This window comes from Aureobasidium subglaciale (genome assembly GCF_000721755.1).
Source record: "Aureobasidium subglaciale EXF-2481 unplaced genomic scaffold scaffold_4, whole genome shotgun sequence".
NCBI lineage: Eukaryota > Fungi > Ascomycota > Dothideomycetes > Dothideales > Saccotheciaceae > Aureobasidium > Aureobasidium subglaciale.
In genome coordinates, this window is record NW_013566991.1 from 710,834 (window position 1) to 734,638 (window position 23,805).

Here is a 23,805-nt window from a genome sequence, read left to right on the forward strand (position 1 = left end):
ATGGCAGAGAATAGCTGATGCTAGCAGATGAGAGTGAAAAGAACGCATGTTCATATAGCCGTGGAGGGAGTAGCCTGGTCTCGACAAAGGGAATACTCCACTGATTCCCCTTTTCTCTATCATGTATGTGTGGAGCTGACGAAAGTAAAAAGAGAAGTACTGTTATGATAACTGATATGCTGCGGTAATGATATAATTGGTATCCTAGCACTCAAGGCGCGACAGTGGCTTCAGCACCACTGACCGTCTCCTCCTCCAACTGAGCCCGTGCCGATATGAATGAAGCATCTTGTGACGACGACGTTGCCCTTGATGCACTACTGTCCTCGGCTGCACTCGTGCTCTGAGATTCTTTCTCGTCTTTCTGACCTGCCATTTTCTGCTGTACCATCTGGACTGTGGCATCTAGCTCTTTCTCGAGCTCCCGGAGCTTCTCTCCTGTCAGACCGGTGCAGTTGCTATCAAGTTTTTGTCTGTACGCCCGCAGCATCCGAGATAGCTGTTCCGTGGACGCTGCAATACTTCCGAAGCCCGACATGCCGGCTTCTGTTCTGCCGTCTTTGCTCGCTTTCTCGGCCGCTGGACTGGCCAGTAAAGGCGGCACAGCACTCACGGACAATCGGTGTCTTCCTGGCGCGCTCCGCGGATGCGTTCGTGGACTAGGTGGTAATCTAGGACTGGGGCTAGGTGGTGTTGGGCTCGGGCTCCTCTGTCTACTTCTGACAGTCAGACCATTACGTAGAGTCCCTAATGGTGAGGGCTCTAACCTTGGTGGTGGTGGGCGGATGCTCAATCTGCTAGGTTTCTTTTTCAGCCCCGTGCTCGCTGTCGCCGCCATAGCTGTTGGTGTCGGTTCTGAGTTTTCTGTCTCATTGGATCTGGATCTTTGAAATCGGGCAATCTCGCTGTGAGAGATTACTTTTCGTAATGGCTGTTCTGCCGAGACGATGCCTGGAGCAGTGTTTGCGAATGAGGGTGCTACATCAGAGTAGTCCCTTGATCGGGGTCTTTCGGGCACAGTTGCCCAGATGAGTATCGTGCCGTCTGCAGCAACGGTGACGAGTTTCATAGCGGCTAGATCGTCGGGAGCAGTGTGTGATTTGAGCAGCGCTATATCAGTGACGCCCTCTGTATGACCCCAGTCACGGGCAAGCAGTGTGCCATCTTCTGAATACATGCGGACAGATTTATCACTGCTAGCTACGCCTGCGACTATCGGCGATCCTGCTGTCGAGGGTAGATGGACCAGACTTGACATGATCACAGCATCGCCACCATCGGTATCGCTGGCTTTGAATGAGGATAGCACACGGCCGGTCCGTGTACCGACAAATTGGATGGTTCGATCTGTAGCGGATACCAACAGTGTGTCGTCGAACAAAGACATTCGTAGACATGTTGGTGAGTTTTTCAGGGTAATCGTCCTAGTGATGATGAAAAGTGGAAGACCAGATCCTGGCTGTCTCGCAGCCTCTCGGACCACCACGGTTCTGTCCGCAGAACACGATATCAGCTGCTCGCCATTCTTAGCGAACAGAACGCAAGTAACCGAACCTGCATGTTCATCCAACGTTTGCAACAAGTCAAGCTGGCCCGAGCTCCATGTCAATAGTTGGATAGTACGGTCTCGACTGCTTGATGCTATGAGTGTATATGCCGAGTCCTCGTGAATGGCGATGTCTGTGATCTCTCCTGCATGGGCTCTGACCCGAGAAACGTCTTCTCCAGTTCGGACGTTGGACACTCTGTCGTCAATCAGCACTCATTCACGTGGACCTCTGCACATACAGTTGGCCTACCTTAGAACGCCATATTTGTCGCCGGTGACGGCGTGTGAGACACTCGAGAATGCGACAACTGTCTTGAGTTCGTTCATAACATTATACATGTCGACATACTGGTCCATCGACACGGAGATCACCGCTCTTGCTTCGCACTGTGATGACCAGAAAATAATGGTGCCATTCGCAGACCAGCTTACAAAGGCAATATCCTGCTCGTTGGACGCAGCAATTGCACGTACTCCAAGAACTGCATCTGAGTGAGCCGGAAGCTTCTGTATAACCGCATGACCGGGCTTATCGTTGGGTGATTTCGGACAAATATTCCGCAGCTGGATGCCACGACTGTTGTCTACTGTCACTATGGCATTACCAATCGAGCCGACGGCAACATAACCAGAGGTTGATGGCTTTTGTGAAGATCTATAACCTGGCAGCGTATCAAGAAGGACGGAGGTTTTGCTAAGCTCGTTGAGGTCGAGGATCTCGATGCTGCCGTCTAGACCCGTGATGACTGCCTTTGAGTTAGGCCCAACACAAACAGCGGTGATAGTAAAGTTTAGATTGGCGACTCGAAGCAATCTTTGGCCCTTGTCTTCATCATCAAGGATGCAGACATCTCCACCGTCGGTGCATACGATTGCTTTGGTGTCGGAGAATGGTGCTACGCAGGTGAAAGTCGCGTCCAGCAGATCACCTAACAAGGTGTTTCGACCGGCCAATGGCTTGTGCTGGCGGTTATACAGCCCATAACCTCGCTCGGAGTTTTCGTTGACACTAGCTGGAAGGTCGTTTGGTCTCCAGACCTTGATGAACCTCAGGCCAACAGTCACTAGACTGCAACCCATCCAGGCCATTTGTCTGACGCTGGTAGTGCATTTGTTGCTGGCAATCAGAGTAGGGGCGCCTCCTCTTTCATCAATGGCCCATATGTACAAGAAGCCGTCGTTGACAGTGCCGAGAGAAGCGAGATATCTCGAGTCCGGGCCAAAACTCACCGACTGGACACCGAAGGTATGTTCGCAGATGGAGGCCACGGGCGAGTCGGCGAACGACTTCTCAGCCAGCGAGAAGACCAGGACGCGTGGTTTATAGCCCGTCTCGCCGACAGCAAGAAAGCGGCCATTTGGGCTGAAGCTGACCGCAGTGGCAGCCTTGACACGTTCGCGTACAGCACCGTTCTTGTTTCCCGAGGGCGAGTCGTTCCACTCGGTGCGGTCGAGTGGCGGTAGGGGCGAGCGATGCCTTGGGTCGGCGGGCGAAGCCGAGACGGCTGGTAGGAAGTTCGACCTCTGCGAGGGCTGTGCAGGATTTGCTCTGAAGAAGCGTTGTTCGATGGTCCCGTCGGCGTCTACTGTGGCTACGACGGCAGCAGCACCTGCGGTATAGGCGAAACTTCGAGTTCCTGCTAGATGGTCAAAGCAGAAGACGGTTTGGCAAGTGGTGCCAATGACGCGTTTGAGACTGAGACCCAGCTCTTGTCGCTCTCGGCCGATGGTCTTTATTGGCGAACGAGGAGCATTGGGCGTGGACGAAGCATTGTTTCGGGCGAAAGGGCTGTTGTTGCTGCTTGTGATTTGGGACGTGATATGGCGTTGGCCTCGAGGAGTCGTGTTCATGCTGTCGACTGGTACATGAACCTTTGTTCTCCTCCTCTTCTTCTGACGACGACGTGCCACGCTAACCGAGGGAAGTGTCTACCGAGTAGAAAGAGCATGTCTCAAAAGATCATGGGTTCAGTGTGGTGCAGCTGCAGTCTAGTCGCGATGATTACTCAATTCCGCTGCAGAGAGGAATGTATGCACGACCTTCACTTTGGAAGAAGCGACTTCGTCAGCCGGTTCATCGCTGAACACTCATTTCCTTCGAGCGGATACCGAATCTTATCATGATTGAATTAGATAAATCGTAACGCCATGCACGGTGACGCGCTGAGGGGCTGTCGGCAGGAAGCTGCGACCGACATGACATGTTCCACCTGCCAACTCCTGCACAGGCACCCTGACCGACACTCTTCTTCCGTAAACCACAGAGGCCTCTTTTATTGACGTGACAGTAGAAAATTGGTTAAACCCCGTCCATCTCTCGTTTCAAATATGTACAATGTTCAATGATATGGAATGATCAAAGACTTCACAACGCCAGAAATGTTACTCGCTCTATGCTGACTGATGGTTCAGCGACATGAGCTCATGCATACCTCGCTCCTGGAGTGTACGCTGGCGGAGGCAGCCCTTGCGGCGGTGCCCATTGTTGCCCATAGCCACCTTGCCCATATTGTTGCGGCGGCGGTGGGTATGAAGGGTTTTGCGGCATCGGTCGCATTTGTGTTCCCCAGCCTGGTGGCGGTGATTGCACCTTCGCAGGCTGGACTCTACGCCTGCGACAGGCACGAACGCAGCACCCAAGAATGGCAAACAATAGGAGGCCTCCTACTCCGACACACACACCAATCACAATCCCCTTGTGGTCATCGATCCAGGATTTGATCTCTCCACCAGTGTTAGTGCCTCTACAACGTCCCTGAAAATTGTCAGCTGCTGCTCCTGCATACTTGGCTTCGTCTCTGTAACTCACATTGTCACATCTGCCACCGCCGGCGCAAGAAGTACCGTCCAGGAAGTTTTGTTGGACTTCAAAACAGACATTGTTTCCGAAAGCTGAAGACCTGCCACTTGAGCATCGAATCTGACAGGTCGAGCTATCACAAGCAGATGTGTTGTTTCCGACTCCTTGGTAGCCACCCATGACACTCCTGCACTGCTGATCACGACTCGTACATTGTCCACTGGCACATTGAAGACTGTTGCCGCAGCTTTGTCCATCCGGCGCACTCGCATCTTGTGGACAGGTGCCCGACGTTCCAGGGCATGTTTCGGCCGGGTCGCAGGATCCAGTCGAGGCGCGACAGACAGTGCCGTTGGACGCAAATTGGCAATTGTTGCAGCAACCCTCGTTACTGTCGTCGCACACGGCATTGTTCATGAACTTGCATGTGGTAGGGTTGCAGCACGAGTTGCCTCCGCATCCAGCTTCACCACCACAATCACAATCTTCACCTTCTTCAACAATGCCATTGCCACATTCCTGTGTCCCGATAGTCTTGATGTTCCTGTTGGCGGTAAGGCAGGTAGACTTGACGCTGTTGCGTCCAAGCGCACTACAGATGTTTCCAACACTGCAAGGACTGAAGGTTCTCACGCCAGAACTTGTCGACGGGTTCATAATGTACCCCTCGCCTGCGCTGCAAGTAGAGCTACTAAGAGGACAACATTGTTGACTGGCGACCGTTGTACTTTGAGCACAAGTCTCCGAAGTGCAGTCATGAACAGCACCGAAAGTGTGACCAGTCTCGTGCGCAATGATCTGCCACTCGGAGGCTCCCCTAGTTCTAACGACGACATTGGCACCAGTCACAGTCTCTGCGCCGCTGGTAGATGATTGTCCGTTACCGGTAGTGCTACTATTGGTCGAGTAGGCAGACTGAACGCATGCCTGACCAAGCCATGCAAGACCTACTGCGCTTCCAGTATTGCAGGTGCTCAGCAGTGTCCAGTGGCTGTTGCTGTCTCGCTGGTTGCCTCTCCAAGCACTGAATAGATTGAGACGGTCTTGAATATCAACACTGTCGCTGCATGCTTGATTCCAAGCACTAGCAGGATTAGGAGTTCCCGGACAGTTCGAGTCCGAGATGGTCAGATTCGCCAGACCGAGTGAAATGTTGAAGGATTGTTCGTATATGCTGGAGGCTGTGTTCATCTGATCGATGACGTTCATGCGAACAGACTCGCTCGAGTTGAATTGGGCAGTGTAGGTACAGTCAGTGGCCACTCCAACAAGAGCTACTTGTCTGGTAGTGGGGCAGCCGGCAGTCTGGCCAATGGTCGATCTGAGGTCTACACCTGCTGAGTTGCCAGCAGTACTGCTGTCAACCTGGCGCTTGCCAAAGAGATTTCCTAGAGTCTCGCTGCCCAAGATCGAGTCGGATCGACGGAGCATAGCGGAATATACGGGGTGGTCTGGTTGGCTGTTGAAACCCAGACTGTCCGATTGGCAGGTGAGGCCATGCTCGTAATCCAGGCTTCTCTTCAACTCTTGCATATGATAGTCGACATCTTGATCCAATAGAATGTCCGAGTCGCGGTAGACGACCATGCTATCTTCATCTGCAGTGTCGACATGAGGGTCAAAGTCGTGGCGCGTGTGGGCGAAATGAGGAGCGAGTTGGACGTGGTGGTTGTCATGGTTCAGGGCAAAGGCGCCTTGGAACAGAGGTTGCAGACCATCCCTAACAATAGTGATTCTTGCCCATCCTGCTCTTATCCATTCATCGTCCACGTTCTCTTGGCGATACCAAGCGCTTCCTCGAAAGACCTTGTGAGCCAGGCGATCCACGTCCTCGGTCCGTGAGACGGTCCCGTCGGCGTTCAGATATGAGACCACCAGGCCAGAGTTGGGAAGGAGCTCATGATTGGGCTCTAGAGATAGTCTGACATGCAGATCCGGACGCAGTATAAAGGTCAAGTCGAAATGGTGCAGGGCCGTCACCCGATGTGTATGTGTGTCAATGGTAGCATTTTGTACAGTGGATAAGGCGCGCAAGGGATTGCGTGTCGTGGAGCTGGCGGCGGCAAATATAGCGAACAGGGCCCAAAGTAGACAGGAGGTGAAAGCAGGCGTGGCCATGGACGCGTGTGGCGGGACGTCTAGCGTCCTGTTCTAGTTCCGGCGTCTTATACAGTGGAGCGTTCTTGCCCTGCGTCCGAGTTTCTTTCTCTCTATGCAATTGCGCGACGAAGATGGACTCGAGTCGAGGTGAATGAATGGTATGCAACAATGAGCGAAGGTATTAGTCTATGTAAGCGGCGACATGAAGCAGAATGTCGACTTCCTTCGACCGACGGCGCTAAGTCATCTGCTTGGAGCCATGGCATCTCTCTTGGCCTAGCAACCATCTCGTTCAGCGCTACATGGACCCTTCGTTGCTCGTATTTCGTTAAACTCCGCCGCATCCTGTTCTAAGTCCGTGATCGTCATTGCTTCCTATTTATTTTTATCTACTTCCAACACACTTTTACGAGCCTCATCATAGCCCATCTCATCTCGTCTCAACTCATCCGGCATCTCGTCCTCCATCCTTCCATCTGTATTTCCTCAACCAACGCGCCGTGATGCTTTCCGTCAACAGCCGGAGAGTTCAGGCTCTTGGGACATGACAAGGAGGCGTGAAACCACGCTGCACTGCCGCGCCCGAGGAGCAACTTCCATCACCTAAAATCTGTTTCCGAGCGCTTGGCTACCTGACCTTGGCGATACAAGCCTCGATACTGACGAATACGCGTCGCTCATCTTCTGCTGCCGCCACTGCCTGACTTCGTTTTCCGCCAACAAGACTACGCAATCAATCCTTGGCTGCCTCTACCTCGCTCCATGCACAATATCGGTCTTGCCGACCTTTGCCATGTCGACTCTAGCATAACCCGAGCCGAGAGCGGACAAACACATTCAAACCTGTTGTCAAGCGAAGGGTGTCTTTGAAGCTTCTCAAACATGGACGCTTCTCCCCTTTTTGTACCGTGTCAAGGTGGCCGTCAAGTCCTGGTATGTTGTGTGCAACACGTTTACATTCAATCTTCTATATCAAGTGGACCTGACGGAAATGTGATTATCCGTCAATCGTCAAGCAGCCGTAAGTGTCTCGCCTACATCACACAAATAACATTCAGTCTGCCATCTGCCCTCCTTTGCACAGCATTCTTGCCAGCGTCTTGGTGGTTCTCGAACATCCTCGTACTGCCCACTAATACCACCTCGTACGGTTCCATAATGCATACCCACCGTCTTTTTGCTTCGAATGTCTTTGTGAATGTTCAGACTGTCCTCGGGACAACAATGGACGTTTGACAACAGCCATTCAGGAGAATACAGCCCTATAGGGACCATTGCGAAATCTACACCTCCGAACACTTCGCCTATCTGCTTGAATGCGGGACAAGCAGTGTCTGCAGATGTGGCTTTGTAGGCGGTGTCGCCAGCGAAAAACAACTTCTTTTGAGACTGCAAATCTTCGACAGCCCACGAGCACCATAAAGTCCGACTTGCATCAAAGGGTGTGCGTCCAGAAGTGTGCTGAGCGGGTGTACATGTGAGGTCGACCCTGCCAATTCCCTCGATCTCAATTCTCTGACTATCCCACCAGTCGCATTCGGTGACCTCGTCCGCAGTGATCCCCATGCCTGTATCTATGAACCATTGCTTATTTCCGAGGGGCGCAAAGAAGTGTATGTCTTTGCCGGCTGCCTTTGCCTTCTTGTATACATGTGTGATAGTAGCGATGTCCAAATGGTCATAGTGATTGTGCGATAGCACCACCAGATCGACGTCAGGCAGCTCATCCAACGTACAAGGCGTGGGTGTGTAGCGTTTAGGTCCAAAGAAGTCAACCGGGCTCGTTCTCTCACTGAAAACTGCATCGAATAGGATGCGGACACCTCTGACATCCGTCTTCTCGTCGGCCGAAAATTCGTGTCGCGTCGTGGAGGCTGAGCACGCCGTCTCTACCAGGAAGCCAGCATGACCCAGCCACGTCGCTTTCAGACCTTCTTGCCAACCTGACAGACTTCTACCGAAATCCGGTTTCCTGACTTTGACCAATTCGTCTCGTGTCTCTGGCACAGCGATGAAATTCCGCTCGGAACCGAAGCGCGCTTTGAACACGTCCAGCAGACCGTGTTGTTTGGCAAAGCTCGACCATGGGTTTTTAAAAGAGGTTGGCGGGCTGCCAACCCAGTGCGCAGGCACCTTGAGAGGTTCAGGATTCCTCGATGCTAGAGGAGTGAGTGATATCTGCTTCATCTGGGTCAGGACACTTCGTAGACTTCTTGGACTCATCGATAATGGTTGCGAAATAAACAAAGTCAGGGTCGTCCTCACAGAAAGTGGCAGCCTGGAGTGCTGACGTAATTATGAGGATGTGGTCAGTGAGCAAACGCTCAGAGTTCCAAGTCAACGCCTTCGTTTCATAAGCAGAAGGGCGTCACCTCCACCATCAACGTGGTTGGATGCATGCATCTCTATTCCTAAATTCAGAGCACGTCCGCAGACAGAAAATGGAAAAGAGCTTTGCGATTCACCCTGCTCGATGTTCTCAATTGCGGCATCGCCAACTTGACGACACCCTGACTGGCCATGTTCAGTCATAAATCATCGTCTGCCAGTCGTTACGGGCTGGCAGCCGCTTAACAATGCTGCTTTCGAACTCGGTCAAGCTAAGTCAACCCCGAGCCCTGTACATCGCATAACGGATGTAGGTCCGAGGCGTCATCGGGTGACACAAAGCTGTCTTCACAGGGCTACGATCGCATTTTCTACCATCGTGCGGCGCCATAACTGTGGATCGAATGGGTCGGGATCGAAGTCTCCTGTCAGCACAAGATAAATATGGACTATGCCCATCCCTCTCGTGACCTTCGGTAGCGACTCTTCCAACAAACCAGGAATGTGACTCGCAGCTTTCGAAACAGCGTGTTCTCTTGCCGGCATCTCTATTAGTTTAACATGATATGTATATACCGGACTACCGGAACTTGAGCCGTGATTACCGTTTTGAGACAGCTACATTCTCTCGAGATACAATCCGGTCCAGACGTAAGAACAATCTCCAGACAGGCGTTTCACAGATCTGGTTTTCCTCAAGAGAGCTTGTAGAAGCCGGAAGATTACAAGTGATCTGCGGCAAATGCTGAACAAGGGCATGTGTGTGCGCAGAAGAGAAAACATAACGAGCCCTGGGTATATGAAAGGCAAAAGAAAAAGCGAGGTCGTGGTTTATCCCTCTAGTCGGGTTCCTTTAAAGTGAATCCCTGATATAACGCTGTTAGGAATGACTGTTAGTATGATGTGCAACCATGCATGCATGCAGGAAGTTACTTACATCATGCCTGATTAGAAATTACACCACCACGCAGCATCATTTCTGATTGTATGTGCTTGACAGCATCGTTGACGTCGTCGTGCTGTTTGAGATGCTTGAGTATCACATCTGTATCGGCCGGTGAAGCCTTTCGCAGCATGCACACAACCGCTCTATATGCCTTGAGTTCCTCTCTCGAAGCTTGTTGTTGTGTCTTGCCCTCTTCGACAGAGTATACGCAAGGCGTCGCCTTATCTAAGCACGTGTTGCATCTAGGACGAGCACCGTCACACTGAGGTCGTAATCAGACTACGGAGCAGAAGTTTGTTCAGCTTGCGAAAAGGGTGCTTACCCTTGATTTGCGTTTCCTACAAGGACGGCACGCGGCCAGCGTTTGTCTCCGCTTCTGCCTCGAAGAGTGTGATGATGTTTCTGAACTTTGTGTTGTCGTTGGCGGTGGTGAAACTGGAGTGGCAGTGTTTCTAGGCGTGGATTCGTTCGATCGCTCCGGCGAGCTGGACAGAATGGAGAGCGCTTCGATATTGCCGGGGAACGTCGGGTATCCGACAGCACGCTGTTGTTCGTATTGTAGCATCTTATCTCTCTCTTCTTCTTTGTGTGTGTTCTATTGAGGTCGTGATCCTTGAATTCAACAGGAATGCAAATGGTGAGGAAGTCCGGAGCGAACAAGACTAAAGTGAGCAGGGAGCTGAGAAGCATGCACCAGCTTGGACATGAGGCTTAACTATATATGAGAGAGGCGGGTCAATGTAGAGGGAAAGCGAAACTCGGAGATGACTCCGAGGCGCTCACAGGTTCGTGGGCCAGACTCTGCATGAGATCTTGAGCCTCTTGTACGACCTAGGATCTGACAGGATCGTTTTATCAGCCCGGTCCGACTCCCCGTCAATGGATTGAGTGATCACGGAGGCTTGGCACATAAACGTGAGTCTCCTCAGATGCTCCGCCACGAGTTCAGACATCGGGCACACCATCTACTACTTTACCGCTTAGCCGAAAGAGGTAGCACAGAGATGGCTGCGTCTGGATGCCGGGAAGTGATCGCCGTCGGATCCCATGTCCGCTCAAGACTAAGGTGGTAAGGGGACACGGCGACAGCACCGAACACGGAAAACCTGCTAGCTGTGCCCACGCATTCGGAGAGTCCTGTCAAGTCGGAAGACAGGTAGTCATTACTACTAAAAAAACCGCCACATACAGATGATCTTCAGATTGTATCACAATGACTCTTACACCATTTGGTGTTGGTGGCAGGCTCGTTGATTGAGAAGTGGGGAGAAAATGTCAGGTGTAGGGATCTACCCAACCGTCGACCAACTCGGTCATTGCATCCACGGAGTACTGTCCGCATACATTCCCGGCAAATAAGGATCGTTCGACCCTTGCTAGTGAGGAGAATTTACGTGTCGTCGAATACGATCAAAGCTCGAGGAGTTGCATGACTCGGTAATATATCAACTGCAGGCAGAACTCGCGATCTCTAGCACCGTTGAAAACTTGCCCTGGTCAGCAAATTGCATGCATCATCGCCTGCGTCGGACTTGTCGGGACATATTGAATAGCCACTTGCGATGATATAGTGGTGCCAAGCATAGCTTCATCAGCAGGTACGTGATGGGACTCAGGATAGTTCAAAACCCAGACCTCTGCATGATAGATCTGCTTTTTGCTTCTTTATGATGCCGTAGAGACACGGATAATCGAATAAGGGCAGAATCAGTAGCATGATTCGCATCTTTATGTTGGTGTGTCCACTTGGTCTTGAAGCCTCTGTACGACAGACAGGAGCAAGGCCTGACGGACATCTTCGGTGTGGCGCACATGGGACTCGGTGCGAGAGGGGCTGTCAAACGATCGGTCAACAATCGATCGATCAAATGGTCACACATCGAAATGTTCCCTGCGCGGCTAGCCTACCACTCGGTGTTTGAGGTGCCGTGTCTTCGTTCCCCAGAGTAAGAGGTTGAAAGATGCACAAATTGAATTTGTGACACTCATGCACAATCATGTCGAACAGATCATGTCGTAGAGATCATGTCGACTCGTCATCTCGGATCATCTCCATCACCATCGGGATGTGTCATCAACGGGCTTCCGATAGAGCTTCGGAAACAGTCAAAAAGAGCGGGTCATATTTCCTCAGTTGGGACAGCTGTATCATCCTGAGCTCGAAGTAGTTGATCTTTATGCCTGCACGTCTCCAACTCCTCCCCTGCCCTCTTCCGAAACACGCTTCCAAGCTGAAGATATGCGTCATGGAGTTACCCTCTGGCAAGCCCAGTGACTGTGGTGGCAATGTTGTCCTACACCGAGAACATAAGCACGGATCTTACGGCTAGCAATACGATCATAAGACGAACGTCTTCCGAGCTCTAGAGCTTGGTATAAAGACTCACAAGGAAGCCTCGCCCTTTCCCCACGTTCCTATTGCTTCTTATAGCGACTTACTCCACATTCTTGACCTCGGATAATTGTCGACTATCAGTGTTACGCGCAACACCGCACAGTTCCGAACGACGGGTCCTTGTACACCAATCCATTTTACAATGCCAGACTCGAAGCCATTGGGCAAAATCGCCATTGTTGGTGGTGGCATCAGTGGTGTCACCCTTGCAATCGCTCTACTTCACCGAGGGCTCGATGTCGACATATTTGAACAGGCAGCTCGCTTTGGCGAGATTGGAGCAGGTGTTGCTTTCAACCCCGCAGCTGCCAGAGCAATGAAGGTTTGTTCATCGGACGTCTACGACGCCTTCGAAAAGGTTGCCACACGCAATCAGGGAGAAGACAAGCAGTCCGTGTGGTTTGACTGGGTGGACGCCCATAACGACACAGAAGTAGGAAAGCAAGAATATGCTTTCAGCATCAGCAACGAATTCGGAGCCAATGCTGTACACCGAGCACATTTCCTGGATGAATTGGTCAAGCACGTTCCTGAAGGTGTTACGCATTTCGGAAAGCATCTGGACACTATCGAAGAGCTCGAAGACGGAAAACTGAAGCTACGATTCCATGATGGAACCGATACAACCGCTGACGCTGGTAAGTTCCACTGAGTATGATGTTCTCAGGTAGAGACAGGCTGACATCGGGTAGTCATTGGATGTGATGGTATCAAATCGAAGGTGCGGACATGGATGATGGGTGCTGATAGCCCATGCGCTCCGCCAGTATACACACACAAATACGCTTACCGCGGCTTGATACCAATGGATAAGGCGAGAAAGGAGCTCGGCGACGACCTAGCACAGAATGCTAAGATGCACATGGGCCAGGATGGTCACGTCCTGACGTTCCCAGTCAACAAGGGAGCCACCATGAACGTGGTCGCATTCAAGGTCGATCCTGGCCAGTGGCCATCTGATACTAAATTGACATTGCCTTCGGAGAAGTCGCATGTCTACAAGGACTTCAAAGACTTTGGTGCGACCGTTCACAAGATCATCGACATGCTAGAGCCGAATCTTGACTGCTGGGCCATATACGGTTAGATTGAGCCAGAGGGCACGCCAGGAGACAAGAAAAATAAGACTGATGCGTCTACAGATACCGGTGATCATCCTATGCCTTATTACAACAAGGGTCGCGTAGTTGTTGTTGGTGATGCTGGCCATGCCACTTCTCCGCACCACGGTGAGTAAACCCCAACTAGAATGACGTTATGCCGTACTTTGCATAGAAAGCCACTGACAATATCTTACCACCAGGTGCTGGCGCTGGCATGTGTATTGAAGACTCAGCAATCATGGCAGAATTGCTTAATGACCCCAGAGTGGCCGAGGCTGGTCACAAAGGCTTCGATGCTGCCTTCCAGGCTTACAGCGAACAGCGATTGGAGAGGACGCAATGGCTTGTTCAAAGCTCGCGACGCTCAGGAGATCTTTACGAATGGAGGGCCGAAGGTGTTGGAAAGGATTTTAAGAAAATTGAAGAAGAGTGTCGCTCGCGAGATGAGAAGCTGTGGAACGGTCAGGTCAAGGATTATATCGAGGAAGCGAAGGCGCTGTTGACGAAACATCTTAAGTAGTAGACGGCGATAGTGTATTGAACACAAAATTCATATTTCCTTCAACCATGTGTAAAAGCTGAAGAGACATGTCCAGCTGTGCGGGAAGCAACGGACAAACGCTGACGCTGACCCTGCTGATTATCGTATTCTCGAAGCATCGGTCGGCGTCACCAGCTCGACGGCGACTTTCCTTGGCACCCAAATTAATTACTGGAACACCTTGTCCAGGCAAAACCACACAGCTTTTGACGACCCACCGTCGACTCGCGACAATTCACAACACAATATGAGCTTCAGATTCCTCGCCAGATCCGCCAGACCTCTCTCGCAAGCGGTCGAGAGCAGAGTACCCTTTTCGTTCAGAGCTGTCCAACAGGGTCGCGCTGTCGTCGCTGTGAGGAACTACTCGGCCACCCCCGAGACTGGCGCAAAGGAGAACGATGTCGCTGCTGAGAATGCAGAGAAGGCCGCAGAAGGCGCCAAGGATGATCCCACATTGAAGGAGCTCGAGGCCAAGAAGAAGGAGGTCGCCGACGTCACGGTTCGTTGAGCGCAACAAGACTTGAGAGAGCGGAAGAAGAGTCCATACTGAGACAATTGATTGCAGGACAAGTGGAAGCGCCAAATTGCCGAATACCGCAACCTGCAAGAGCAGACCAAGCGTGAAGTACGCGCAGCCAAGGACTTTGCCCTCCAGAGTTTCTCCAGAGACCTGCTAGACAGTATTGACAACCTCGACCGCGCTCTCTCGGTCGTGCCCAAGGAGAAGCTTGACGGCAGCAACAAGGATCTTCTCGACCTCCACTCTGGTCTCAAGATGACTGAGACAATCCTCATGAGCACACTCAAGAAGCACGGCCTCGAGAGATTCGATCCTAGCGCCGAGAGTGACAAGTTCGATCCAAACATGCACGAGGCCACTTTCCAGACACCCCAACCTGACAAGCAGGACGGCACTGTCTTCTTCTGCCAGTCCAAGGGCTTCACCCTCAACGGCAGAGTCATCAGAGTAAGTACCTGCATGTAGAGAAGATGCATCGAAACATGTTGCTGACAATCTTTCTAGCCCGCCAAGGTTGGTGTTGTCAGAAACTCCTAGATCTGATGCGACGGAAACGCACTCAAAAGTCGATTAAATGCATATGGGAACGCGAAAACGTTAAAGACCAAGTTTCGGGATTTCCAAAAAAGCAAGCATGTTTGGCAAAATTTGGCTGGCCGGAATGATGTATGGCATACATGCGAGGCGTTGGACTGGAAATTGGAGACATGGATGTCATTCCCCTCTCTCTGACAGACTGTTATGGTCTGTCGTGTAAAAACAAGTGTATATATAGAGAAAGTCTGTATCATGAGCAAAACGCAGACGATTTACAAGAAGCATGAGTCGAGGCACGTGAGATGGTTTCATCTTTGCAAATGAGAATGGTAGGCGCTTATTGGACAAGCAAGAGTGCCCAGAACTATGGCACCACACGTCTTTGTCGAGGTCAAGGGTTCCGTTTGATGGCGGTAGTGATGCAGGCTCGCACCGGGTTTCAATGTGTTTCTTGAAGGGATTCATTGTGCTCGTGCATAGAGGCAGCTAGGGCTTTGCAAGACGCTCGGGGTAGGTGCGAGTCCGAGATCGGTGCAGTCACATTGCACACAGGAGTAGGAGCGAGGAAAACATGACAGCAAAGCTAAGGTAGCCTGCATCAAGAATGAGCATGATCAAGTAGAGCTCTCGGAGCAAGATGGAGCGTAGACCGAGGAGCTGTGGTGAACGAAAAGAAGTCGGCAGCGTGACAGAGGCAGACCTCGGCACGGTGCTATGGAAGTGTTTCGTGGAGAAGCTGGGACTCCACACATTCGATGTCGCTCGGCACTCTGTGACGCATCCCGAGCGCCATCGATTCGCTCTCCGCTTTCTTTTGCTCTTGCTGCTTGATATACGACACACGACATCCAAGGCCAGAATTGACCTTTGCTGAGCACTCGCCAGCACACAGCCTGAGCTCGCGAGCTTGTCAAGTCCGCATCCACATCTGGCCGCAAGGCCTCGACACGCTCCGTCATGTCGTGGAAAAAGTCGACCGAGCTCATGGACACGATCCGGCATTATGCGAACTTCCCTGCCACGGGCGTGAGTCTACGCCAGATGGTGCAGTTCGGCGAGAGACCGTCTGTCGGTAAGAAGCCCATCACACGACTCGACTTATTCGAGACATGCAGTGACTGACGACCTGAGCAGGAACTCTGTTTCGAGCCTCTCAGTTTCTCTCCGAGGAGTTGCCCATAAGATTGGCACATCGTGTGCAGGAGCTCCAGGAATTGCCCGACGGGCTCGGCGACATGCCCTCTATCGGCAGAGTCCGGGACTGGTACGCTCAGTCGTTTGAGGAAATCACCACTCTACAGAAGCCGTCTCTTTCGTCCGAAATCCGCGACCGCCTCTTGAAACCGCAGAACGGAAAGAACTCACGTATCTTGAGCGAGGCTACCAAGAACCCCAGCGTCAATCAGGGCCAGTATCGCTCCCAACTCCATCACAACAACCACGAAACCGCCGATCGAAAGAATGCTCTCAAGCGCTACTATAGCGCTGGCGACGACACCAACGAATGGCCGCCAGAGCTAAACGACTACAATACCCGTTTCTCAAAGACGCTCGAGAAGATCAAGCGCCGTCACGATAGCGTCGTGACCACCGTTGCTCAAGGCATTCTAGAGTACAAGCGCAAGCGTCAACGAATGCAGATAGACCACAACATCCAGGCTTTCCTCGACCGTTTCTACATGTCCCGTATCGGGATTCGCATGCTCATCGGCCAACACATTGCTTTGACCGACCAACGAGCTCACTCGGACCCCACCTACGTCGGAATCATCTGTACAAAGACAAATGTGCGTGATCTAGCTCAAGAGGCCATCGAAAATGCCCGCTTTGTCTGCGAAGATCACTACGGTCTGTTTGATGCTCCCAAAATCCAGCTAGTCTGCAACCCCGACCTCAACTTCATGTACGTCCCTGGCCATCTGTCACACATGCTCTTCGAGACGCTCAAGAACTCTCTTCGCGCTGTCGTTGAGACACATGGCCAAGACAAGGAAGAATTCCCCGTCACCAAAGTAGTCGTGGCTGAAGGAAAAGAGGATATCACCATCAAGATTTCCGACGAGGGAGGTGGCATTCCGAGAAGCTCCATCCCGCTTGTGTGGACCTACATGTACACGACCGTCGACCAGACGCCTATACTGGATCCAGATTTCGACAAGAGCGACTTCAAGGCTCCAATGGCAGGGTTTGGTTACGGGTTGCCCATTTCGAGGTTGTACGCCAGATACTTTGGTGGAGACCTGAAGCTGATCAGCATGGAGGGGTAAGTGCCAAGTGCTTCTTAGCATGCATGTGACAATCCGCTGACCCCATTCCGCAGCTACGGCACCGATGTTTACCTTCACCTGAATCGTCTGTCCTCCTCGTCGGAGCCGCTCCAGTGACAACGACCAGTCATGAGGGATGAATGGTTCCAGCCGGTCATCGATAGACCGATGGTCGACGAAGGCTCACCATCAGAGTTCCCATCCCAAGGATTGACGCGCCAGCCACAGAGAGCCCCTTCCAAGAAGCCCTCTATGCAGAACATAAGTCTGGCCATGGCATCTCGCGCTATGAAGTTGAAGCGTGTCGCGACAAGAGAAGTCAGCGAGCGCAGACAAGTCGGAGACGCCGAAGAGATGGTCAATGGTCCACAGGACAACGCCTCGCCCTGGTGGAGACATGTGAGCATGGAAGAGGGCATGTGAGCATTGCATGCTGCCGCTGCGCCATGTTCAGAAGAAGTGTTGTGTTTGCGCATTATGGTTTCCTCTTTATCTCTTTCATTCTCCTGTTATTACGACGACGCATGGCATTGGCGTTCTCGGCGGGTCCTGTTGGGAAGATTGGAAAAAGGATATATAATCCGATCTTCTCTGCAATGAAATGTATTATTCTCTTTTACAGTTGTACTAAGGCTGCAAGGTACTGTTTGCCTTGAATGTGACCGAATATCGTGTTTGTCACAGAAGGAAGCCAATTAATGTCCCAAACAGGCAATCCATTTTGCGACGCGTCTTACTCGAAAGACAAACTTTCCAAGACTTTACAACACGACCCACTAACGCCGTATCAAAGTCGAGACTAGACAGAAGGAATCATCAATCTCATAGTTTCTTCTTGGGTCGAAATAACTTCCGCGACTTCGCATTCGACGCCAAACACAATGTCGACCGAATCATGGCCATCTGTGACACCAGTCCACCTGCCGAAAACCATCTCCACAACACAACCAGCAGCGGACCCTAACAACCCACTCCCACAAACCCTACACACACCTTCCGGTCTCGCAATAATAGAGCTCCAAGGAACCATCAATTTCCCGACATCCACATCGGAAGACACGACTTTTTCGCCTACATCGACAGAAGTCGGTCGTTTGGTATTTCCTCTCTACACACCGGGCCTCTCTGACCCGCAAAGCGGGGCTTGGATGAAGCGGGTATACTTCTATATTGGCAAGCATCAACGCATGACGGGCGAGATCAAGAAGTTGATGAAGCCGTTGGCGGTGTTGAAGAAAGCGCAGAATGGAGAAGATGGTGCGGTCGAAGTTGTGGAAATTGTCAGGTACAAGATTTTATTTGGGAGTCGACCGGAACCTGTTAGTGAGGATTGAAAACATGACCCAGAACAATTCGCTAGGCTTTCCAGGTCAGCGTTGGTAGGCAGAGAGTGGTAATGGCAGGATTCTGTGACGGAAGGCTCTGACAGCGGTGTAAGATGATGCGTCTCACACCAATCTAGAGTATGGAAGCGCTTGTGGCGTCAGTTGCTGACCTTCCTCATACCTGGCTCGGCAAAAACATGCCGTCCTCGTGTTGTCCGGTCTCATCCTCTGGCTGACCGTCACATCGGTTCATCATTGTCTGATTCAAGCGCTGCTGACAAGAGCGCCGGTCATGATCAAGGAGTAGACTCCTAGCGAGAGCTTAAGATCAGTTGCACGATCTATCTGCAAAACGGCAATATGACCAATGAGTGCATTGTCGCCCTCTACAGGATCAACAGCCGAAGAAATAGCCGTCAAGCAATGCCATGTAAGCTTGATTCGGCGCGCATACGCAGAATATATCCAGATTGTTATACACATCCAACATGAAATACAAGCAAACTCACGTTCACAGCAGAACATGTATGGTCTATACCATCTGATGAATTTATAGGGCTTACGCGCCATTTTCCCTTTCTCGGACGCGCCATATCCGAGCCCGAGCACTGCACGTCTGCAGATCACGACCACTCCACCTGCAAAAAAGCATGGATGTTGCGAGATGGCCCTGTTGGAGAGCAGAAAACCCCACCCTCCTCACTGGGGTGTCAACGTGACGTGGTAAAACAAATCTACGCAACCTTGTGTGACTACGGCATCTTCATCGCTCCGAGCCCGCGCCAGACTGAAGCGCTCCTCGAGTCGCGGATGGGATCATAACTCCATGGACAGTCCGTCTCGGCCGGTAGCTGACGATAGATTGATGCGTGTAAGATGCGCCTATGCTGGTCACCAGCACTAGCTTCCCTGTGACCGGCATTCGGCACGACTATGTGTGTGGTTACTATCGCCACATAAGTATGAGGTCTATTCGTATACTGATCATTGGAACAACCTTCGCAAGCCACGCACACTGTAGAGCATTCATCAGACCATTCGAGAGACGATATGAACCATTTAGCCGAATTTCCCAGCCATGCTCTAGTCATCGCTATGAGCTTCGCTGCTTTGGTATCTCTTATTGCTTCGATCATCAATAAGCCTCAAGACTAACGCACTTAGTATATCACATACCAGCTCTTCACCACTGTTTATACAGTATTCTTCCATCCGCTGAGCCATGTCCCTGGCCCCTGGTACCTTGCTGCCACCCGTATACCATACATACTTCACAGTTTGAACGGCAGTCTATTGTCTTGGATGCAAGAGCTGCATGAGCAGTATGGCGAAGTCGCTCGATACAGTCCCAACGAGGTAAGCTATCGGATCCAGACTTTCTGTGCGGTCGTTCGAACCGACGTGTGGTCTATACTGACATGATTGTTAGGTATCTGTCATTTCGGGCGAAAACAATCCGTGGCAAGATATCTATGGTTTCCGCACCGGCAAACAGAAGCATACTGGAAGCTTCGAGAAAGATCCTGCGTGGTACCCAACCCCAATGAACGGAGTTCCTAACCTCTTGACTGCTCCTGGAGAGAATCACGGTCGTCAGAGACGAGTCATCAGCCATGCATTCTCTGACAGAGCCCTTCGTGAACAAGAAGGCTTACTCCAGTCGTACGTGGATCTACTCATCTCAAGATTTCGCGACATCTCAGAGCACCAGCCTGGATACGCCTCTGGTGGCGATGGCTGGGATTCGACCTACAAGATCGAGCTTTGCAGCTGGTACAACAGTTTTACATTCGATGTGATCACCGATTTGAGTTTCGGGCATCCTTTTGGTTCGCTTGCCGATATGAAGCAACACCTATGGGTCGGCAACATTCTTGAAGGCCTCAAAGCTGTCAAGTTTGCCTATGTTACACACTACTTTCCATTTGTCAGGAAGCTGGGCTCACTGATCATCAATAGATCGCAGATTCAGAAGCGCATTGAACTTTTCAAATGGATTGAAGCAAAGGCCGCGGCCAGAATCGCTGCTGAGACGCAGCGACCAGATTTCGTCACGTCTATCTTGAAGAACCAGAAGGGTGATATCGAAGAAGCAGAAAGCATAAGAGGTGACGGCTTGCGAAAAGGTGAGCTTGAGAGTAACTTAGGTCTGTTCCTCGTGGCTGGTACAGAAACTACAGCAACAACGTTGTCCATCGGCACCTACCTTCTCATCGACAACCCAGATGTGATGAACAAGCTCAAGTACGAGATACGAAGCCGCTACAAGAATGACGCCGAGATTACCGTCGACGATGTCACCAACTTTGAGTACTTGAATGGTTTCATTCATGAAGTCTTGCGTTGCTATCCCCCTATACCTACCGGCTTCTTGAGAAAAGTGCCAGCGACAGGCGCAGACGTGGCCGGCATTCATTTCTCTGGCAAGGGAAATGTAAGACCCTGTTCACATCTCTCAGTAGTAAATTCCTACTTACCAAAGTATCAGGCCTCCATCGCAGTCAGCCAGTACATTGCCAATCGCTCCTCCCTCAACTTCGCAGACCCGACGCGTTTCGTACCCGAGAGATGGCTTCCGAACCCACCACGCAAGTATGCCAGCGATAATCTCGCCATTGTGCAGCCGTTTTCTTTTGGACCTAGAAACTGCCTGGGCAAGAATCTGGCGTATGCAGAGTTACGCTTGGTGTTCACTAAGTTGTTGTTCAACTTTGACATTGAGTTGGATCCCAGAAGTGCTGGTTGGGAGAAGAGACTCCAGCATCATACTTTGTTCTATAGACCTGCTCTTTGGGTGAAGCTGACTGCTGTGAGGGACTGAGAGGAAATGACATGATTGACAATATATGAGCAAACGTATAGAATGCTATTGGTGGACTTTCGTCGGTGAGACGCACATGATTTACGAGTAGAGAGTTGGTTCAGGTCTTGGTGTGCTAGATCAGCCAACAATGGGCTCTCAGCTGTAATGCGATCGATAGGCACTCGACCAGGATTGTAAATTGGTTAACGAATACTTCCAGCGCCCACGCTTAACTGCAGACTGATGCCGACAACCCTATGCTCTTTAACGGCGGGTTTCCAGAGTTGTTAATGATATGACTTTACATCTATATTGCGAGTATCTACCACTCCAACCTATCATCACAGACAAGACTGACATCGTATCTCTCCTCGGCTTTCCATACCTTCGATCCATCATTACATTGAGCCACAATGCTTCGTAACTCAGAGATCATACGTCCAGGCCCGCTGGCATACACGCTCGTCCTACCACAGATTGTATCGTTGACAAATTCCTTTACTAGCACATTAAGATCAGGATGTCTGTGGATAGGTTGCTCCCTGGGATCTGATGCTGGTAATGCTGTTTTCTGGATAGCGAATGAATCGGACGGCGGGCCGCAGCAGGGGTACGCGGCAGACGTCGAAGCAACAGAGGATGAGTCCGATGTTTCACCAGATTCGGATATGACCACAGGCTCTGAGGTCGACTTGGACTCATCTGTGTATCGTGTCTTTTCGCACATGGTGGATTGAGCTTCCGTTTCCCGAGTGACGAAAACACGAATAGTCAAATCAATGGATTTGGCTAGCTGTCTGATGCGGTCGAGCTCTGGCTGGACCCAGGCGATATCCGCAATCTGACGTACAGCCCAGACGAGAGAAATCTTCCTCTTGACCGAACGTGGTTGGTACGCAAGACCGAGGAGGACAGGGAGCACGTATGTGATACCTGTGCCACCAGCGATACAAAGAATGTTGACTTCTTGCGTGAGGTGGGTAGCTATGGTTTCGCCATAGGGACCAGTCAGAATGACCGCGGTCAGAGGAGCGTCCGCACCAGCTTGCTGCAACTTTGTTCTGGCGAGTTGCGCAACCTTCTTGGTCTCTCCACTCTTAGCACGGAAGATGTAAGAGTGTTGAACGCCGCAAGATATGCCGTCGGTATGGATGGGAAAGCTAAGCGGCGTGAAGGGATGCGACTGCCAGATACTGCTTTCTGGGAAACACAGATAGAAGTGTTGACCTACAGACCAGGCATCGTGAGGGTGCACAAAGTCTAGACGAACAACATCGCCATTCGGATCGGGGAAGAGCGCGGTCGTGGCCTTAGCAGGACCGAAAGCAACCTCACCACCAGGTAAAACAGTGTAATGCAGAATGGCGGTGCGAACAAGGCGTGCGCCGCGGTCCATGAACCACACGATCAAGGCAGGAATGAGGTAGCAAGATAACTTGTCCCAATGGCCAATACATGCACCAATGTAGACCATCGCGAGGATGTAGTGGGACTTGCGGAAGAATTCGTACCCAGTCAAGCGGATGGCCCAAGGTGTAGAGAGAGCGAAGAGAAAGAACAGAAGAACGATGGCAACAACTCCCCAGATCATGTACAGCTGACGGATCCAGTCGCGGCCAACAGTGGGTTGGGGCTGATAGAGCTTTACCTCAATGATTGTCCAGCCGATCGTGTGCAGAGAAGACTGCACTACGATGATGTAACCGAGCCATCGATGGAGGAAGTTGAAGCTCTGGTATGGTAGTCCTGTCAGTAGCGATAGGATCGATTCGCGACTCGACAAGAGGATCGACAGAGGAGTCAACGCGTACGCAAGAGTGCCGACGCGATCCGCCCAAGGTCCTAGACTGGTGCGAGTATTGTAAACACCAGGCATCTTCTTCACAGGTGTGACCCATTTGTTGTAAACAATCCCGACGAACGACCAGATGGCGAGATAACCGGTCAGTACAAGCAGTGACAAGACTTGTAGCCGCGTCGTGCGCCCAAAGATAGGTCTTGCGAAGTCGGGAAGGAGATAGCGCCGGGCACTCGCTGACAAAGCGTGTTGAAGTCGCTCGATTCCGCCTCGGGGCGAAGATCGAACTGGTCGCACTGGTACAAGCAGTTCTTCGTCTGCACGTCTTGAGGGTAGCAAGCGACGACCTAACGTCCAGATAAACAGCATTCCAGCGATAGTCGCCCAGAAGATGCCAGAATAGAGCATTCCCAGATCATGAGAGTGGTAGACGACGTCGAGATATTTGCAGGATCCAGCATCGTTTGTGCATGGAACGACGCGATCAGCGTAGCCCCAATGAGGTTCTAGCGAGCTAGCATCTGTGAAATTCTGAATATGGACCATTGCTGTTAAGTGAGGTCAGAGCGAAGGAGTGAGGAAAACTCGAGATGAAGCTCAAGAGAAGGAACGACACATCCGTATAGGATTGTAAGTTCAAATAAAGTATTGAAGCGACCATGTTCACGACCCGATCACGTTTAATGCCACGAGCGTCTACGGGGCCGTAGCATGCAGCGGCATGGTCGTAAAGCCTAAATCAGCAGAGCCCAGAAACATCTAGTCACTTGTTGAGATGCGCTTGGGCAAG

The 23,805-nt window shown here is 51.4% G+C and overlaps 11 protein-coding genes across 11 annotated transcripts; 5 read left to right on the forward strand and 6 right to left on the reverse strand.

Annotated features, from left to right (window-relative positions):
- Nucleotides 1–211: 211 nt before the first annotated feature.
- On the reverse strand, nucleotides 212–3,400 carry AUEXF2481DRAFT_2814 (uncharacterized protein; the record flags this gene model as incomplete). The annotated part of the gene is made up of 2 exons (XM_013490710.1): nucleotides 212–1,745; nucleotides 1,800–3,400. The coding sequence occupies 2 exons, from the start codon at nucleotides 3,398–3,400 to the stop codon at nucleotides 212–214; spliced, it is 3,135 nt and encodes a 1,044-aa protein (XP_013346164.1).
- A 757-nt stretch (nucleotides 3,401–4,157) lies between these two features.
- Nucleotides 4,158–6,431, reverse strand: AUEXF2481DRAFT_49096 (uncharacterized protein; the record flags this gene model as incomplete). The annotated part of the gene is made up of 2 exons (XM_013490936.1): nucleotides 4,158–4,304; nucleotides 4,359–6,431. Coding segments are annotated over 2 exons (2,220 nt in total), but the record flags the coding sequence as incomplete, so codon positions are not given.
- Nucleotides 6,432–7,460: 1,029 nt separating this feature from the next.
- AUEXF2481DRAFT_95561 (uncharacterized protein) lies at nucleotides 7,461–8,636 on the reverse strand (the record flags this gene model as incomplete). Its single annotated transcript, XM_013491021.1, has 1 exon — nucleotides 7,461–8,636. The coding sequence occupies one exon, from the start codon at nucleotides 8,634–8,636 to the stop codon at nucleotides 7,461–7,463; it is 1,176 nt and encodes a 391-aa protein (XP_013346475.1).
- A 1,079-nt stretch (nucleotides 8,637–9,715) lies between these two features.
- Nucleotides 9,716–10,288, reverse strand: AUEXF2481DRAFT_27251 (uncharacterized protein; the record flags this gene model as incomplete). The annotated part of the gene is made up of 2 exons (XM_013490812.1): nucleotides 9,716–9,985; nucleotides 10,046–10,288. The coding sequence occupies 2 exons, from the start codon at nucleotides 10,286–10,288 to the stop codon at nucleotides 9,716–9,718; spliced, it is 513 nt and encodes a 170-aa protein (XP_013346266.1).
- A 1,513-nt stretch (nucleotides 10,289–11,801) lies between these two features.
- On the forward strand, nucleotides 11,802–13,791 carry AUEXF2481DRAFT_37477 (uncharacterized protein). The gene is made up of 4 exons (XM_013490881.1): nucleotides 11,802–12,756; nucleotides 12,811–13,200; nucleotides 13,261–13,347; nucleotides 13,422–13,791. The coding sequence occupies exons 1-4, from the start codon at nucleotides 12,261–12,263 to the stop codon at nucleotides 13,739–13,741; spliced, it is 1,293 nt and encodes a 430-aa protein (XP_013346335.1). The 5' UTR covers nucleotides 11,802–12,260; the 3' UTR covers nucleotides 13,742–13,791.
- A 218-nt stretch (nucleotides 13,792–14,009) lies between these two features.
- On the forward strand, nucleotides 14,010–14,822 carry AUEXF2481DRAFT_2818 (uncharacterized protein; the record flags this gene model as incomplete). The annotated part of the gene is made up of 3 exons (XM_013490711.1): nucleotides 14,010–14,264; nucleotides 14,331–14,732; nucleotides 14,790–14,822. 3 exons carry the CDS (start codon nucleotides 14,010–14,012, stop codon nucleotides 14,820–14,822), a joined length of 690 nt encoding a protein of 229 aa, XP_013346165.1.
- A 957-nt stretch (nucleotides 14,823–15,779) lies between these two features.
- Nucleotides 15,780–17,206, forward strand: AUEXF2481DRAFT_46252 (uncharacterized protein; the record flags this gene model as incomplete). Its single annotated transcript, XM_013490927.1, has 3 exons — nucleotides 15,780–15,894; nucleotides 15,957–17,085; nucleotides 17,143–17,206. 3 exons carry the CDS (start codon nucleotides 15,780–15,782, stop codon nucleotides 17,204–17,206), a joined length of 1,308 nt encoding a protein of 435 aa, XP_013346381.1.
- A 764-nt stretch (nucleotides 17,207–17,970) lies between these two features.
- AUEXF2481DRAFT_27254 (uncharacterized protein) lies at nucleotides 17,971–18,423 on the forward strand (the record flags this gene model as incomplete). Its single annotated transcript, XM_013490813.1, has 1 exon — nucleotides 17,971–18,423. One exon carries the CDS (start codon nucleotides 17,971–17,973, stop codon nucleotides 18,421–18,423), a length of 453 nt encoding a protein of 150 aa, XP_013346267.1.
- A 127-nt stretch (nucleotides 18,424–18,550) lies between these two features.
- AUEXF2481DRAFT_555822 (uncharacterized protein) lies at nucleotides 18,551–19,141 on the reverse strand. The gene has a single exon (XM_013491094.1). It carries the CDS (start codon nucleotides 18,982–18,984, stop codon nucleotides 18,679–18,681), a length of 306 nt encoding a protein of 101 aa, XP_013346548.1. The 5' UTR covers nucleotides 18,985–19,141; the 3' UTR covers nucleotides 18,551–18,678.
- A 368-nt stretch (nucleotides 19,142–19,509) lies between these two features.
- On the forward strand, nucleotides 19,510–21,235 carry AUEXF2481DRAFT_2820 (uncharacterized protein; the record flags this gene model as incomplete). Its single annotated transcript, XM_013490712.1, has 4 exons — nucleotides 19,510–19,527; nucleotides 19,579–19,770; nucleotides 19,844–20,848; nucleotides 20,903–21,235. The coding sequence occupies 4 exons, from the start codon at nucleotides 19,510–19,512 to the stop codon at nucleotides 21,233–21,235; spliced, it is 1,548 nt and encodes a 515-aa protein (XP_013346166.1).
- A 304-nt stretch (nucleotides 21,236–21,539) lies between these two features.
- AUEXF2481DRAFT_95566 (uncharacterized protein) lies at nucleotides 21,540–23,665 on the reverse strand (the record flags this gene model as incomplete). The annotated part of the gene is made up of 2 exons (XM_013491022.1): nucleotides 21,852–23,665; nucleotides 21,540–21,788 (listed from the first exon to the last, which is right to left on the reverse strand). The coding sequence occupies exons 1-2, from the start codon at nucleotides 23,559–23,561 to the stop codon at nucleotides 21,540–21,542; spliced, it is 1,959 nt and encodes a 652-aa protein (XP_013346476.1). The 5' UTR covers nucleotides 23,562–23,665.
- Between the last annotated feature and the right edge of the window lie 140 nt (nucleotides 23,666–23,805).

Excerpts from the sequence above, each read along its gene's own strand:
- AUEXF2481DRAFT_37477 (XM_013490881.1), top strand. The coding sequence starts at position 12,261 with ATGCCAGACTCGAAGCCATTGGGCAAAATCGCCATTGTTGGTGGTGGC. Across the intron at positions 13,201-13,260 it reads TGACTGCTGGGCCATATACG|ATACCGGTGATCATCCTATG; the intron begins GTTAGATTGAGC and ends ATGCGTCTACAG. Across the intron at positions 13,348-13,421 it reads TGCCACTTCTCCGCACCACG|GTGCTGGCGCTGGCATGTGT; the intron begins GTGAGTAAACCC and ends TCTTACCACCAG.
- AUEXF2481DRAFT_555822 (XM_013491094.1), bottom strand. The coding sequence starts at position 18,984 with ATGGCGCGTAAGCCCTATAAATTCATCAGATGGTATAGACCATACATG.